We start from the raw sequence: 18,896 nt of genomic DNA, 5'->3' as shown, positions 1-18,896 counted from the left end.
TAAGGGGTGACTGGATTGTGGTTAATTTCCGTAGGCCAAAGATGGTCCATTACTTTCTACATCACCGTGATGCAACTTCTTTCCCTAACACTGGGATCAGTGTACTCCCTCTAGGATATTTTTACAAACCGCAAGATGGGAACCAAGTTATTAGATTTCCACCAATCATGACATCTAATAGGTTTCAAGCATTGTCAGATCTGGATCTCCAAGACTGACAATTATATAAAGCCCAGCAGGGAATGACACTGTTAACTGTCCCTAAAGATTTGGGGCCTACAGTTACTGATACGGTAGCTGCAGGAATTCACACTAGTATTGTAACTGCCCCTAACGACTTGGGATCTATAACTACTGACAAGGTAGTCGTAGGAACTCTCACTAGTATTCTTCTAAAAAGAGAGCCAGGAAAACAAAGTATGAATATTTGCCAAAGGGATCAGATAGGCAACCTTAATAACAGTCAGAATGACGCAGTGTATAGGAACTCTGAAGGAATATTAAAATGTATGGCAGACACAAATAGTGTGTATGTTGAGACAGATCTAACAGTTCAGTGTAGCGAGAAGGATGTCATAAATGGTAACCTTATTTGTAACCTTGTTAATGACTGCGAGGAAATCCCAAGATTAGAAAATGAAGATGAGGAAATAAACCGTGATCAAAATATGGAAGAATGTAAAACAGACATAAAACTGATTTCATGGAACATTGCAGGGATTGGGAGAAACCAAAGGGATGCAATATGGCAGGATTATATCGGACACAGTGAAATAGTCCTATTCCCAGAAACTTGGGCCTTGGAAAGCCCTCACAAGGTAGGTTTTAAAACCTTTAGTATAGCTGCTATTCCCTCAGTTAGAGGAAGGCCCTCGGGAGGTCTTGTTATTTGGATAAAAACTATTCTAGGTGTTGAAATTAAGCAATTCGACTCGGCTTGCCAAGATATTTTGGGAATAAAGTTATTTGCACCTGATAAAAGGGATGTCTACATTTTTAACATAAATAGTAGACCAAACGTAGCAAGTAGGGAATCTGAAGTTATTGAATATCTTGATCAACTTCTAACCACGGTCAATCAGAGTGCTTTAATAATTGTGGGGTGGGACTTCAACTGCAAATTTGAACCTGTGGTTGGATTTGAAAATATTTTCAAGGATGAGGACTCGGCTAATAACATTCCACAACTAGACAGTAGCCCAGTAGTATCGTGCACATGTGCCGTTGCCCAGTTGTTAAGCTGGTCTCAGGCCACGGTCTACGTGCCTGTAATGGGAGATTGTCTTCTGACAGCCCAAATTTACCGACATTCACACGGGGTAGCTTTAAAAGCTGTATAGACTATATATTGGTATCTATCCCCTCGTGGCCCATGGTATGTGATCTAGTAATTGAGGATAGAACAGAGAGTGATCACTATACGTTATGTCTGACGCTCGCAGCCTCCCTCTTTCAGTTAAGCCCTCTAAGGAAAAGCGATTCCAGTTCTTGTCCAATTGAGCCATTATTAACGAACAATCGCAGAGCACTTAGATGGCCCTTGGTAATGGGAAATGAAATGACTATTAAAAAGATCTATGATATTTATGCAGAAATAGTTTCCACCTACGTAAACCTACCAATAACAGACATTCCAGTCATGGAGATGCATGACAGACTGATAGAAGAATTAGGATCAATATTAAGTAAGGCTCCAAAGGAATTTAAAAAAGGAATTTCCTAGGTAGCTACACTAGAGAACCCATGGTATAATAAAGAATGCCAAAAAAAGATTTGATTCAGGCAACAAAGGTAAAAGATGTAGTAACCCTAAGGGAGAAAAGGATTTGTTACAAGAGGGTATTAACCCAGGCTAGAAAAAACTGGGAAGATAACATTTGGACCGAGCTGATTATTGCAGGCAAAACAAACGATCAATCAACCTTTTGGTGTTTGATATCGAAGTGTAATAAAAAGGGGAAATGTAATAAGGACCTTTTCTTAAATGCAAACACCTGGGTAACTCATTTTTCACAACTCTATTCATCCTCTAACGATGATACCGATTATAATCAAGAAGACTATGAAATCTGTCCAAATAGTGCTCTACTATGTTTCAGTATGAAGGAAACAATAGTAGCAATAGACGCAGTAAAAGCAGGGAAGGCACCTGGACCAGACAAGATACCAGGTGACTTATGGAGGCATGAAAAAGAGGTTTGGGCTCCTTATATTAATTTTTTATGTAATTCAGTTGCAGTAGGTGAACAGATTCCTGAAACGTGGAAGGGGGTAGAGATTGCAACTATTTTTAATAAGCATTGGCATAGCCAATAGGTCTCGCTTTTGGGACCTTATAAGTGTTTAGCCATGCAACAGTTGCATAACTAAACACTTATAAGGTCCCAAAAGCGAGACCTATTGGCTATGCCAATGCTTGTTTCTGTTTATTTCTGCTCTGTAGTAATGGCGGCGCACGGGTGCCACCATTACTACATAGAAGTAATAAACAGGGAAAAATAAACTGGCTCACGGAGAACATCAAAGCGGCCGCGAAAGTGATCGCGATCAAACATCAAAGCGGCCGCGAAAGTGAGGCGCGCCCGCGCACATGCACTGTAGCTCTAGGCTACAGTGGTAGCACTTTTTTGAGCCTTCACAAAAAGTCTCGCCAGACCAGCGCATGCTCTGGGTCAGGCAAGACCTAACAGGGTAACCGCCATGACCCGTCGCACTATCGACCGATTCGTTTAATTAATGTTTTACAAAAGATATATGCACGTCAAATTTTAAATAAACTGAGTAATTGGATTGAGGAGTACAGGATTTTATCCACATATCAGGCAGGTTTTAGAGTCAAAACTAGCACTATTGACCAGGTTTTTAGATTTCTTTGTATAATTTGGAAGTATATTACAGTCAAGAAAGCCCATTTGTATATTGCCTTTGTGGACCTTAAGGCCTTTGACCTCATCCCTAGAAACCTTCTGTGGAAATCATTGAGATCAGGGTGTCCCAGGGGAAATCGTCGTACAGATTATAAGATTACACGAGGATAATTTTGCAAGGGTTCGATGGGGTCTAAATGGTGAACTCACAGACCGCATACAAGTAATAAAAAGGGGGGTAAGGCAGGGATGCGTGTTAGCCCCTACCTTATTTTCGTTGTAACGTTAATGACATCCCTGAATATCTCTTGGGCTGCGAACATGATTCTCCCAAGTTAGGGGGGGGTGCCAGTACCGGCACTTTTATTTGCCGATGATACAATTTGTGAAACAAAGGGCTTGGAAATAAATTCTACCAAAACAAAATATATGGCAGTTAATCCACACAAATCTTTAAAAAAAAACTGAACTGTCAAAAATTAGAAGATAGAATATGTGCTAAATTTTAATTACTTAGGCATTACATTGGATACTAAAATGAATTGGAGATCACAGTTGGAAAAAAGTAAAACTATATTAATACAAAATTCAGTGCCAATAATAAGGAAGTATGAGACTAGTTTGTCTAAAGCCATCTCACCTGCACTCGAGTTAAATAAATATAGGGTGCAATCTGCATGTCTTTATGGGGCTGAACTGTGGGGCCACGTAACAAAGAATACTTTTATGGTGGTCGAGAATAAATTCTTTAGGAAACTGTTAAGCTTACCCATGCGTACACCATTAATGCCAGTAGTGATGGATTTAAATATCCATCGCACTGATTTGCAGGCAATTTTACGGCCACTATTGTTTTGGGTCCGCCTGTGGTCAACAGATGAACTTGTTCGTTATAGAGAAGACCTGGAGGAAGTTTTTAGAATTAAAAATGGTACAAGGCTGCCATGGTTAAACCACGTTCGTGATCGGTTTTATAAACTAGGATTAAAGCACTTCTGGGAAGACCCTCGGGGATTGTCGATGGGCTCAAAGAAACTGTTGAAATAGATTTTTGGGGTTTTTAATCAAGATATTTCATCCCACAGCTCAAAAATAGGCCTTTTATCTACAAGGGTTTTTTCCATAAAACCACATGGGAAATTTGAGTCCTTTTTAGACGAGATACACCCACAGCTTGCTAAATCTCTATCTGAAATGTCGCTACGGTGTTCTACAGATAAAGGCAAATACAGTAAAATGGGCACGTAGCGATGGGGATGTAAGCTACGGTTGTTGTGCTATTTGCCACACAGGTGCAAAAGAGAATGAATTGCATGTGCTATTCTTCTGCCCAGCTTATATATATTCCAGGAAGAAGTGGATCAAACCCATTTGTCAGCTTTTGGGCATTAGATGAAGTTATGAAGCAGCAAGAATACTGCGATCAGAAACGACACAAGCAGTAGTTTTTAGTGTGAGTAGATACCTCTTTGGGGTTAATTTAACAAGGAAGAGAATAGGACTGAAATTTTAGACATTTGTAGGAACCTGTGTGTGTTTTAGTTGAATTTATATTCAGCCTTATAATTGCTGGTTTTGCACTGGAGGGACTATGCCCTATCATGTACTATCTGAGGTGTATGCCATGGAACCTTGTATATTTCTGGACAGAGCCACTAATTGATTAGATCATAATATGTACTTGTTGTATGAATGTATGAATTTAATTACTGTTAAAATGCCATCCTATTACTAAATGTATTTACAGACTGGATTTTATTCATATTTATTGGTTTTTTTAATATCCAAGAAAGGTCTAGTATTGGGACATTGATTCTCAACAATTGTGCATTTGTCGGACGGGGTACCCTTTGAAAATTATATGATGTTTTTTATATGAATTGAATGTAATCTTTTATGGTTTTAAATCGAAATAAAGATAATTGAATAACAGGTAGCATTCTCCGGTTCACAGCTAAAGGCTTATTATGCAAAATGTGCTAAGTTGTTCAAGATATTATGCCACATGTAAGATGCACACATTCACAAACTTTATCAATACTCGGGTTACACGCTATTAACCATAAAATGAGTAGACATACATTATAAATAGCAGCTGTTATAAGAAGGACTTAAAATAGTATGTACTGGAATCAATTTTGATATAAAAATATCTGTTTAGGAAAACACTTTTACAAATATTAAACCTCTCATAACTCGATAAACCAAAGATTCTCACCTTGTCATAGGGCAGGAGACCTTTCAAAGGGAAGCGTAGGGTTGTGGGATCTAATTTCCATGAGTTGCAAATTGCACCAGAATTGTTCACCACAGGCAGAAGGCTACAACGTCCTACAAGCAGCATTGGGGAAAGCAAAATAGTGAAAATTGGCAGTGCATGCAAGTAGGGGATACAAAAGTATACAGTAACCACTTAAAAAAGAATGAAATCTCCAAAACAGCTATAAAAACATACAGACCACTAGAGATCTACACTCACAATCAAACAGCACTTAATAAGGAGTGTACACACACAAAGATGAGTTGAGACTGAAGGTGTAAGGCTTTCGACTTACTCCCATGCTACTGAAATCTTTAGATGGCCTAGAAGCTGTTGCAATCAGTGGATGTTCAGCTATGAAAAAAACTCAATATTACCTAAGATTCTGTGGCCAAGAAACTCCTTTGGGCTACTGCATCAGACTTTAAAGTAATCTTTTGAACGAAGTTTGTAAACCACTAAAAATGTACAGTACATTGAGACCCTTCGTGCATTAAGTGAACCATGGAAAATCAAAGTGCTTAATGAAGCCAAAGCGGACATGTGAATTAAACTCTGCTGGGGTCAGTTTTATGAAAGTCTATATTGAAAGGAGATGGACTCTAAAATAAAAGAAAAATACTTGGTTCTACTAGGTCAGCAAATTGCCTCTTTACTCTTTCTTTTTCAATCCCAGAGGGGAGGTAATTAACTTACAAATGGCAATGATCAACCCGCAGGGTCCACCATTAGTTGCTCCTGAAGCCTTCTTCCTCCAGACGGGTAACAGATAAAACCCTCTATCACTCATGAGCTTGGTGTTCTTCCCTTGCATAAAAAGAAAGCAATTGAGGAAGCACAGAAAGAGGCCAGTGTTCATCTTATCACTCATCCTGTGCAACCTGCAAGTCTGGGATATTCTTTTCATGTATTAAAGAGAAGAAGATCTGGGGAGGGAAGCTAGGGTATAATGCTTATAAAGAAACAGGTTTTTTGCAGATTTACCCCCACATTTTGCTCCCATTTGTGACCACTAGGTACTGGTGTAATGGCTCAGAAATGCCAGAGCCCTGTTAAACAAGACTCAGTGTATATACTCTGACCCTGAAAATGGTATGTGTTTGATTGGCTTGTCTCTAATTGGCGTTGCTCAACCTACTTGTAAGTCCCTAGTATATGGTACTATGGATACCTATGGCCTGTAAGCTGTGGTGTCTCTCATGGAGTGCAGCATTGGTTGTGCCTTCATACGTGCGACAGGATAAACACAATTGCATCAAGTCTTCCACTGCAGGCTAGAATGGCAGTTTAAAACTACCAATTCAACTTTGTCATTTGCCGCCATGGCAATGCCAAAACTTCTCTTTTTAATACATGCAAGTCACCCCTAAAGTCAGCCTAAGGCAGGGTGCTGTGTGTTAAAAAGTGGAACATGTACTTTTACAAGCTCCAGCAGTAAAAACCCTACTTTGTCATTTTTACTGTGCATAGGCTAGTAGCAACATTGGCGAGTACAGACTGACATGTCAGCTATGCAAATTTCTGAATGAGACTACTAAAGTTGATAGGGTAAGGTATCAAAAGAATTAGTGCATAATAAATTCAATGTAATTGTTAAATCTAATTATTTAATGTGACTGGTGGGCAAAGTGCATCTTTAAATGTTGAGACTTTAGTTGCCTGCGGATTCCAGTACCTACTTATTGTTGTACTCCGGGTCTGTCCTGCAGACAGCCTTCTACCCTCCTGGGGAGATATGCTAACGACTCCAAGGAGAGAAGACAATAGGGGCCTGACAGGAGAGAGGTGTTATCTCCCTCTCGCAGGAAGGCCCACGGATGTTAGACTAAAAGGCCAGCTTCAAATGAGAAGCTGCAACGGAAGGACAAATGACCAACAGTTAGGACAGCGGCTGCTCTATTGTGAGGTAGGCAAGCTGGCTCTAGGGACAAGGAAGGGGACGTCAGCTGTCAAACCGATTTTCAGGAGCATGTAGACCCCTAGGTAACAAAACCTCTGGGTTGGGGTAAGGTGCTCTGACCCCGTAAGAGGGTTTCTACCATGTTGGGATTAGGCACAATGGTGCATCCTGGGAATGCCAGAAGCCACACTTCCAGTCATCAGGACTTAGGGTACCCGGCAGCCCAATGACTACCAACTGCATGCTATCCTAAGGGCATTTTGTGAGCATAAATAGGGCACCCCTGGGACTAAGAACTCTGATCCCAACTGGAATGGAAGAAGAACCGATGAAGGACTGCTGTGGTGCACATTGTGCAAAGAGACTACACTGGTGGGGACTACTCTGGTGTGGACTGCACCTGCTGTGTCCTACTTGAAGATAAGTCACCTCCAGAGCTAGCCAAAGCAGAGACTCCAAGGGTCAGTTGTCTGACCTTAAGTTTGCAGCACCAGACCAAAACAACTGAGAAGCCTGCTGGATTCAAGTTGGCAACCCAGAATCTTTAGGTGGCCACCAACTTCCGCCATGCGGCACCAGGGACCGGGACCTGACACTCAAAGTTGCACCCGAATTTGCTGAGCCTGGAAGAGTTGTTGGAGTGCAGCTTGGTTGCCCAGATGACAAGATATCATCCAGGGAAGGATTTAGCTGTGACCACAAAACAAGGCAATCTATTAGCCCAGAGGCGAATGAACATCTACCGGCATCAAGAGGACTTTGGGGGACATCGATCCTCTGACCAGGACCACCTCACCTTCTTGGTGGATCGAGGAGTAGCCACAAGAAGACCCTTATCAACAACATCATATCCACAGCATCCTTGAGCATCTTCAGTAGCCTTCATCGCTCACAATAGGACCACTACTATAGAAAACCATTACAACAGATACAAAAGGCCTGGAACGGACTCACGGTTGCTTCACCTGCAGAGGTAACTGTTTCTGAGGACCTTGGTGGTCTCCCTGACTGGCTCTCTACTGGAGTTGATCAACTAATGTGACTAAGAGACTCCATTACAACTGCCCACATTTTGAGTGGAAAAGATTCCACCTGTCAAATTCGCTGAATTTGCCAATGCTTGTTCACGGTTGTGTGAAATGCTTTGATTTACTATATAATAATAATGATAATACATAAAAATACAGTCTATTTTTATAAATTGATGTTGGATTTCTTGAGTGTCTTGTTGATTTCTTCTTCAATTGTTCTGTGCTGTTCAGATGTTTTACACTTGCTTCTTTGTGTAAGCTTTGCTGCTCAGAGCCACAGCTACCCAAGAGCAAGGTAAAGTTTTGACAAACGAAGCCTACTGCTCCTGATGAGGTTGGGAAATGTATTACAAGGTGAGGTTGCACAACTTCCTCATATAATACACCCCATTTACTCACACCGCTTCATCCAGTTTTACATTAATGGAGAAGGTCAACAATCAAGCCAGCCCTACTGCACAGTTCAGAACAATAGTTAGCATGCCGTTTTAAACTGCATTAAAAAAAGGAGTAGTCAGTTGAGCAGGCTACAACATCCACACAGCAAATCTATAATATTTTAATTATTTCATATAACAATGCATAGATGCAATAGATAGTGCATCCATAAGTGCTTAAATTCATCTTTATACTCCTATCACTTGTTTACTCCAAGTCTGACTAGCAAAGATATTGTTGAGCATGAGAGGAATAGCCTACGAGTACAGATTATAAACAAGAGTTCACGCTAACTTCTTTCGAAGGAAAGAATTCTTCTGTTTAAAGGCTCTCTGCTAGATGTTAAAAACATCTTTCACTAATGTATAACCCTTCTCTTTTTACTATGATTAATTAGAACCATTTGCACTGAGCATGTACCCAATGTCTCCAATATTTTAATTGGAATACATCACCATGTCAATGTGAGATACGCAAATCTACTTTAAACATATGTTACTATCCCTGTGTTTGTGGTGACGGTGCACGGGAGGTGACTGGGTGACGGGAGGTCTCGGATTTGCTCCCTGCTCTGTTTTATTCAAACTTACCCATCACTGCCTTTGAGTCTTATCCTACATGCCCCCTATGATGAAGGCAAGATGGGTCACTGAAACACATTTGCGGTATCAGTATAACCCTGAAGGAGGCACCTGAGACTCCTAAAAGTTGAGTTACTCCAAGCGCTAACTCTAAAGGCTATCAGGTTTGGATGCTTTATCAATAAGCATCTGTAATGTTCTCAATTTTGCCAGCAGCAAAAGTTGAAATATTAGTAGCCATCACATTTTACAGAGATAGTGATAAGAGATTAATCTGGCTCGTGCCGCAGGGCTAGTTTCCCACTATCTTAATTTAGAATTTATGTCTGCTAGCTTTCCATATAAACATTAAATGTCTATGACTTGTAGGGCATTGTAGGTGGAGGTCCCCCGGAGAAGGCCGGAGGGGGAAGAAGTCCAAAGACTAGTTTGCTTTACTCTAGCAGTCTGACAGACACATGACTTTTAGAGAGCAGAAACATATACACTGTGCATGTGAGTGTGGTGCAATTTACTTATTGCCAAAACTAACATGCTCAACGCATGCATGGGATAGGAGCAGTGAGGGCCGAGACAGTTTCCAAAACTGGATGTTTCTTTCGTATATGGGGCGGTAAAATTGAGTGCTCAAAGACTAGGCAAGAGCTTGACAGAGCCCACAGGGCTACAACTACTTTCCTAATTGAGGCTCAGTCAGTTAGAGAAATAGGAGAAAACCGGGGCTGGACAGTATAGATCATCCACCCATCTCTGCCAATGTAATTTCCCTATGCCTCTCACATTCTAGACCCGGTGTCCTGTTTGCCAGGTCTGGGTGCGGGAACTAAAGCTGTCTGCTGGACTCGGGCAGCAGAAAGCTGAAGCCTCTGCCTCCTGAAATTGAGGATCAACATCTCCTTGTGAAATTTCCCACCTTCCAAAAGACTGATAGAAGGGAAAAAATAAAACAGCAATGCTGCAGACATTCACATTACATTTTGATAATCGATTCTGGCCTGATGGTCAGGTAGCTTGTGTGCTTATTTCTTTTTGTATATATAAAAAAAATATGAAATTTAAGGTTAATTTTAATTTCAGATTTTCAGAATGAAGAATATTCATGCTTCTACATGTATTGATTTTTAGCTAGAAGAACTACACCATTGCTTGTAACAGGTAGATGGTTACTAACACCTCTCCAGTGTTACAGCTTTAGAAAGATTGACAGTAATAATCAGGAAAACCATAATTAATGTTACAGAGAAGCACAATTGGTACTAAATACACTGTTAAAAGTCAATTAAACACTGCCTCACTTTCTTATTGTGCCATTGTAAAACACACCAACCAACAATCCTATTTATCTGTATGCAAAAAAGAAAAAAGCAGACCAATTGGTCTGATCAGTATTTTATGGCTTTTCATAAAGCCATGTTTGACCTCTTTCTCAACATTAAATATGAAGAATATTTCAAAATTCTCCTTATGAATGAATGAATGAATGAATGAATAAAACCAACTTCTAAATCGCAAACACTGCTCCAACAGGAGCGTCCCGGCGCTAGGCTAAGTTAGGGAAACATGGTCCAATTACACTTCTCTAAACAGAAAAGTCTACAGGTGAGGATTGAACACATATTTCAGAGATATTTTTTAAAGATGCTCCGGAAGTGAGTTCCACAGGCTGGGAGCTAAAAAGGGGACAGATCTTTCCCTGCTTTTGCTCTTTGCTCCCTAGGAATGCATAAATGTTTTTAATACCAGAGCAGAATGCACTGGGGGGCCTGAATGTCTTAATTTTGTCCTGGATATAGGTCAGGCCCTTTTTATGTACATCCCTATGGGTGATCATGAGGGCTTTAAACTGTATTCACTGCTTGATCAGTAGCCAGTGTAGTGATTTTAGACCTTGCCGAATAGGCTGACATTTAGGGATGTTTGGAACAAGTTGAGCTGTCACATTCTAAACACATTATAACCTATTAGTCAACTCTAGAGGTACCTCCAGAAAGAGGGCAACAGGATAGTCCAATCTTCTTGTTCTCAGCGTGTGAACAATGTCTTTCCAAGTGACTTCTGGAAGATATTTTGAGGTCTTTCTCAAAGATTTACGTAGAGAAAAACAAAACCCAGCAATGGCCTGTACAAGAGGTTTAAATGATAAGGCTGTGTCTATTCTCACCCTAAGATGTTTTGCAACTGATGTTGGAAGGTAGGGTTCACCCACTCTGTAGGCCATATTTTCATCATATCCAAAGGGGAGAAGGTCCCAAAGACCAATCTCTCGGAATCGTCGGACTTAAGCCATAGGCAGCTGTTGTACTTTCAATCTGCATTCGCCAAAAGGCAGCCGTGAAAATTACTCGTTATTGAATACTATTTCAGTACTATAGCCCACATGATTGCCAGACTGCAAAGGGTGCAGAATATAGTTTTTTCAATTCAATACAATCTTTATTCGGATATAAAATATCTATAAAAGCACAGGTCAAAATACCAACAGAAATACATACATTTATAAAAATACACAGTATATAGGGTAATAGCAACATAAAAAACTGTGGACAAATAGGGGCGTGTGCTGCGTACCAAAAGACAGCAATAACAATGTTTATTTCAATATGTCTGGTAATCTGGAGGTTGATCAATGGCTCTAACATTCTCCCTAATGTATTGAGATTTACTTATGTTGCCCTTTTCAAATCTTGAGTTTGAGAAAATCAAGATTAATATGTGAAAATTCTGCATAGTGCATCATCGATTCCATTCACAATGGTTATGAATCTCCTCTAGTGATACGTGGTTCTTCCCGTAGCTTCTTCATCTGCTCTTCATCATAACACCCTTTAGGTTAAGTTTGTCATATTTACTCACCTTATTTTCCCAATTCACAACTTGGCATCAATACGGTTTGTGCATTGGGAAGCAAAGCCCTTCACAGCATACAGACACTGAATGACACACAGACACTGAATTGACACAGCACAGATATCATTTCTTCAAGCTTGCATATTTTGTTTTCGATAACAGTTGTTCGCAAAACAAGGATTGCAATTGTAAAGCATACTTTCTTCCTTTTAATAAGCTTCTTTTTAAATGCTGTTTGCTATTTTATGAGTTCTTGCCAGGACAACAACAATATGTATGATCTGTCACTACTAATCCTTTATGCAGTGTCAATACGGATTGTAAAAATCACAAGAGAATAAGGTTACTGGGGTTGCCTCAGTTATAGAGGACATTGATGGCACAGGCGTGAGGGGAGTGTTGATGGGGCTGATGGTTGAGCAGAATGGGGCTCATGTGGTAAGAGGGCAATGATGGAAATGTGCTGAACTCATATGAGCTAAGAAGGCATTGCTGGGCTTGGAATGAGCAAACCGGGTCTGGGTTAGATGACTCTTGCAGATGGAGTGATAGAAAGCAACTTTCGAATTTTAATCAATGCTTGATTACATGGTTCTAAAAGTGGAAGAATTAAAAAAGAAAATCAGAGAGGTAGCCATTCTGGACACTATATTCTGTGTTTTTTGTGCTGCTCAGGGTCTGTTGAAAGACTTCAGACTTGTGGGGCATGCCCAACAACACTTTAGGAAAGTGTTCCCCATCTCTGCCACATTAAGCTTTATGTTAATGGATACACCCTAGGTTAATTGTGCAACACTTCTACACCGGAAGCAAAAAAGCAGATTTGAAGGCATTTTATTTGTAGGTATACAAATTTTGATGATCTATAAAGTGAACACAACCAGAGAGATGGCCTGCGATATACATTGCATTTCCTTGCACAGTACTGGAGCTTTTCTCATGACTTAGTCTAAAGAAAGATTGTGGTGAACTGTCAGATTGGTATTGGTTTTTCTTTGCCACAAATACTTGTCTACTGTCGATCTACAGCTGAAGAACATAAGCATAGGCATACACCACTTTTCTACGTGGAGAACTAATGCTTTTGGGTATACAGCAGACTCTGAAGTATAGGAATCTTTTCACAAGTTTCCCATAAGAACTATTCTTTAGATTTTTAGTGAAAACAAATCGAGCAGTAAAATGCACAATTTCAACTAATTTTCTATCATTTTCTTTGCAGGTGAGTGTCTCACAGAACACGCCGGACGAGGGTCAGTAGGTTCAGTGCTTTCTGTAACTGTTGTTTACACTCAACTAGATTTAAGTCATCAGCCACCGAGGATGATGTCTTTAGGGACTCTACAGTCACCGATGGTCTGTGTTGTCTTCACAGCATTTCCTAACAAGGCACTTGTAGCTCCTGAGCACATCTGTCCATAACGGTGCCTATTTTTACAGTTCCGAGTATCCTTAACTGATAAACAATTTTTTTGCCTAGCTTATGCATTCTATATGATTACGTCCAACAGGCACAAAGTAAACAATGATAGAACCACATGTACATGAACAGAAAATTGACTACTTGAGATGAGTACATTTAATTTACCAACTAATTTGCAATCTGAAGACGCCATGCTTTTAACCCTGTATTCGAAACCAAAACAATTGTCATTATAAACAGTAAAAATATTTGGCAGGTTCTCTTAAGGTTAAAAGAAGTAACACATCAAAAGTTGTACACAAAGCACAATTTGAAATAAATGTCATAATTTCCAGGTTTACTTATCTTTGGATTGGATTATGATCAACGTGTCTGAGATATGAATAACGATCACATGCATGATTTTGTGACAAGAAGTGTCAACATCTTCAAGATTGCTAGCAAACAATGCATTTTTAAAGCAATCAAGACCGGACAGTTGTGTGTGTTTGTTTTGATACAATAATAGCTTAGAAGTTCTTTAATCAATCTACAATATACTCTGAAAAACTACAATAGTTCCACATCAAATGTCCTGACCTTCAGGGTATCACTATATCGTAGAGGAAATATCTAGCGTTGAAAGTCCAGACCCGCAGAGCAGACGTGCCATCTTCATTTGTCCGCAGTAGTTCCCCAAGCATTTTTTGTATTTTTGGTAGCATCTGGGGCCCTTATCCCATGGGACACCCTAACTGTGGGGGAACATCTCCATTTGTGAAGATGCCTTTGAACAAGCTTTGGCTGGTAGCAGTTTTTGGGAGTTTTTGGGGAGCTTAGGCGAAACCAACAGTGTTGCATATTGGCCTCCCTACAATAAATGACACCTGGAGGCTTGTGTGCCTGCTGGCTGTGTTTTATATATAGATATATACTTTTTTAAATAAATGTAATATTGGGGAGCATTACATGCAAGTACAATAAAGGTTTCCCAAACATTACGCTTGGACCTGCCATAACCATTAGCTACTACTGTTTATGGACATCTGTAAAAAAAGACATTTGCAAGAGACTGTAAGTGCTGTACACAGAAGATGAGCGTATTTTCCACTTCTTCACTATTCTTCTTTATTATGTGTGACTACAATTGATTGTGGGAGGCAGATTTATCCCAGACTCCATGCTGAGAAAGGAGACAGAGCATTAGCCAATTCGAGTAAGCCTTTAAATTGCAAGTATGAACTTGACGCTAATTGGCAGTGAGCATTTGCCCAACTGCCCGACTTTGCAAATATAAGCAGGACCATCCCTTAAGCTCACGGAACTTAATTGAGGACTGGAGATATGTGGATCCTATGTTGCTAATGCATCCAGACTGTGCAGCTTCAACCCTGCCGCTTCACTCCTATCTAGGACTAAGCCAAAGGCCTGCTGAAGTTCTACTGTACTAACTTGCATTGAACCCCACAAAGTCGAAACCAAAGAAGTGACTCAGTGCCTTGAAACCCACTTTATGCTTCACAAAGAGACTCGAATCAGGCTGCTGAAAGACCGATCTCTTCACATGGATGTGTTCTCTTATATCTGGTGAGTAACTCAATTTCCTTATGAGGAACGGAGAATGACCCCTTCAAATATCGACTGATATGGCATTCAGGTGAGACTATATTTACTCTAACATGCGCCTCTTCTCAATGGTCAGACCTCATTTTATCAATTTGTTCTGCTGCTTTCTTGCCCTTAATGATTGCAGCGGTCCCAAGCACCACTGATTAACCAGATACAGGGAGCTTCACAGCCTATTCCGAGAGACCTGTGCATTTTACATGTCAACACCCTGAGGTCAGTGTGATTGCTGTGCACAAAATTGCACACACAAACTCAGAAGCACCGTTCTTTCTTTGCAGGTACGAAAGAGACTTTAGTTGAAACTCTGTTTTGTATTGTTAGATGTTCAAAATTGTTTACGGTCGAGAAAGGCAGTTGATATCAAAGAAAAAGTCATCCATTTTGAGAGCAATATAGTGAACCTCATTCTTAGCAACACTAAGTATTGCTTCACAAACCGTTGTTTGCGAACTGTAAGCTTCCATACCAGTTCTGCATCGCATTTGCTCTCGCTCGCTGTTTCGGATATAAATGTGTGCCAACTTTGTCAACCTTAAATCTTCATAATCATCAGAGCTTCAGAATGTGTATACAGGGTGTTTAAGAAGAGGCCCTAGCTGCATTACTGTGCTCTTCTGAACATATTTCAAGTAGCCATTACAGTTTTTTTTTTCAAAGTACCAATTTCTTTCCGACTTTAAATTCATTGAAGATCAGCTTCACCTTGCAATTTTCCGTTGTGTTTCAATCAATTAAACTATTTTGATACACTGCAAATACATATAATAAAATTAAAAGTTGGGTTCTCATACAAAGCTGGCTGGAGAGTCATACCTTTTTGGAAATATGATAACTGTGCTATACTATACAGAGCAGCACATCACTAACCTCGGCTTACATATAGTTACCCAGATGGTCAAGAAAACTCAAGCAGTCACATTCAGTGCAATTTTCTACCTTGAGCTCAGGTTACCAATATCAGTCACCTTTCTTCATTTGAGGGCTCAATGGCACCTGCGATGTGTCCGCCAAATATCTTTGGCTGAAAAAACTTCAAGGGTATATCCTAATCATTTCTAGGACTGACAGTGCAGCGATTTTGCTGGAATTGACCTAGTACTTACTGGTGTTAGCCACACTAAAGCGGAAAGTCAGTACACTTGTGGTACTATATGCAGACGTCTTTGTTTTACAGAAAAGATAGCATTATACTATTTTAGTTACTTGTTAAACATGCTAACAATGTAAATGTTAAACGATGTAATGCCACTACTCCAACGTCAAAATTTAAATGGCCTATAAAATGCAGTAACTTAATTCAATTCAACGTTTTGGTCACTGTGATTACAATACTGGTTTTTAGTTAAAGACAACTATAGGAACTTTCTTTTATATAGTGTAAGTTTTATACACCCAAGGTGAAAATCTACTCCTCAGCTCTGAAAATCTGATAATGGACATACAGACTGGTGTTTGAAGCAAAACAAAATTAGTAATCTGTGTGCCAATACCTAGCCTAGGAGTGTTCTTTAAATAGTATTACAGTACGCCATTAATCACACACAAAACAATTGATTTCTTATGCTTGCTCTACTAGCTGAAGCCGTACCAAATAGAAATGTAATCAATAACAGAAGAAGCTTTCGCTTGGTGCAGCACTCCTAGTGACTGCCACATCTCAGTTCCAGCAGTTATTAATCTGCATTTTATAAACCGGATTCCACAAGCTCAGTTACATCAATACATTCCAATTTAAAAAGTATATTCTGGAACATACCAATATAAATACCTCAGCACAACATTGATGAAAGTTATGCTTTCATCTTAATGTTGGCCAGAGGCACAAACAAAGAATGTAAATTGAGGTTGCAATGCATTACTTGAATAAACTATAGGTTACAAAATTGTCAACTCGAATAACTCCAAATAAAGGTTTATATTTAATGGACAAACATTCTTACCACAAATGGAATTGATACGTGCAGTAGGGCGAAAGCTGTCCACAAAGTCAGATACAAGGGTCCCCAACAGCTGCAAATGGCAGAAAGATCATCAGTTGTGTCAAATAACTTTGTCAGTAGTTTAAAACAATCTGAAAATTTAGTCGTCTGCAATACATTTATAAATGGAATGATGAAGAAATATATACCTTTGACCAAAACACCACAGCTCAACTACATCCCATTCAGTTCAAATGAAAATCTATGCCATGCTGTACATGATGAGGACGTACATTTTTGGAGCATAAACGAATTACCAGCAGTATAACATGCTTAAATTTCACTTCACAGTTGAGACACATTCTAGGTTGTACTCAGCAAAGTACTGAAATATACTTCAGATAGAGAAGAAAGACATGTGCCTCTTTCTTAATAGGTCTTCCTTTTATGGATTATTATTATTAAACATACTTTAAGGGGAAGGCCATCTTTTGAGCTTTTACTGTTGCCTTTTAATTCACCCACAACCTTCTTTCCCCAGTCCTGGCTCCTTCCACATATGGATTATTGCTAGAATCTTACATACCATGCAACAAACAGCCTGTGTCAATGCATCACATATTATACAATCACAATACAAGGTTAAGTATCATATACTTTGTCATTATATGGAGGTAATTCCAGGTTCCCCAGCATTGAATCTCTAACAGATTCAGTGTTTAAATTGTTCTTCGACGTCCGATTAGGAACCTTCAATGTTCACAAAAAAGTATTCCAATACAGAAACAAACATTGAGAACAAATTGGAAACGATCATTCACTACCAGTAGCCTGTCCAATCAATTATCTGACCCAATGACCAGCCAATTAGGGAGAACCGTGTTTGGAGGCATCACTGTCAGATTTCTACCACACGTCTGGTAATTGGATGGAAATCCTCTCTGCTGTTCTCCAGAAATATTTCCAGTAAAAGTTTCAGTTTCGCCGGTCACTAGTAGTACATCTATCACACCTTTCTGCAGAAGGCGAGCCTTATCCTTATACCTTGTCTTGTGACTCAGTGGATGATCCAGATACCTCAGGTTTTTCCATCAACTTTTCAGAGTCTTCCAAAAGGAAAAGTCTTTGACACATTTAGGGTAAGAAATGTTTTTGTTAAAGATCCTCACACAAAGTGTTTACTTCGTCTCCACAATGATGGATATTCGGCAAAAAAAGAGATATTTATCTAAGAACTTAGGGTCCAGAATCTTATAAAGTAGAAAGAGACAGCGTCTCTTGACACTTAAAACATATCCGCCTGGTGGGGTCTCTATAAAAGGCCCATCCCCAGAGGCTAAATCCAAGAAGCACAGATAGGATTCAGATACCTCTGTGAATCCATCATCTTCTTCCTCTGAAGCACCCTTTAGTTCTGTCAGTAGGGACCAGACTTCTGGAACAGGGGACAAGCCCTCTGTCATGGGGAAAGATCCAGATAACCAGTGAAAGCTGTACTAAGGTTAACCTGAAGAGGTTTCACAAATCATCTTCAGCAGTGAAATCTTCAGTTAAAGCAATGCACCTTCCGTTGCCGATGCCACCACAGTTGTCGAAAAAATGGTCGCAGTCAGCTCCTCTGTTGACAGCGACCAAGGTTCCATCAACGATGAGAGCACCACAATGAACCTGACAACGAAGCAACCTACAATGACCGCACGGACTCTTACCTCGTTGACGACAGCTTTGAGCTCTATGCTGCCAATTAGTCCTCTGTGCCTACCATTCCGCTCCAATCATTTTTCTCACAGATCCAGATAATGCTGAAGCCTCCACTGTTATGTGAAAGATAGGATGATGATGATGATGATGATGATGATGCGGAAGACAATGCGGCAGAAGAGATGATGCAAGTCATTGACTCCGATGACAGTCAGCAAGAACACTCAATGGCATAATCATAAGAGTACTTACAAATATAATTTATATGTGATAAAGACTGAGGGACATAGAGAGAGAAAAAACAAAAACAAAACAATTACA

At 39.8% G+C, this 18,896-nt stretch overlaps 1 protein-coding gene across 3 annotated transcripts in view; it reads right to left on the bottom strand.

The window, feature by feature from the left end:
- The window catches only part of MED23 (mediator complex subunit 23), a 467,463-nt gene that overhangs the window by 359,556 nt on the left and 89,011 nt on the right, over positions 1-18,896 (bottom strand). For all 3 annotated transcript variants that reach the window (XM_085611580.1, XM_085611579.1, XM_085611581.1), the window contains exons 8-9: positions 16,896-16,965; positions 5,086-5,198 (exon numbers count right to left, since the gene is read on the bottom strand). In XM_085611580.1, coding sequence (XP_085467706.1) covers positions 5,086-5,198; positions 16,896-16,965 — 183 coding nt within the window. The remainder of the gene's footprint in view (positions 1-5,085; positions 5,199-16,895; positions 16,966-18,896) is intronic.

This window comes from Triturus cristatus, chromosome 6 (genome assembly GCF_964204655.1).
Source record: "Triturus cristatus chromosome 6, aTriCri1.1, whole genome shotgun sequence".
Lineage (NCBI taxonomy): Eukaryota > Metazoa > Chordata > Amphibia > Caudata > Salamandridae > Triturus > Triturus cristatus.
Note: the sequence above shows the minus strand (reverse complement) of the source record. Positions and strands in the feature narration are given on the sequence as shown.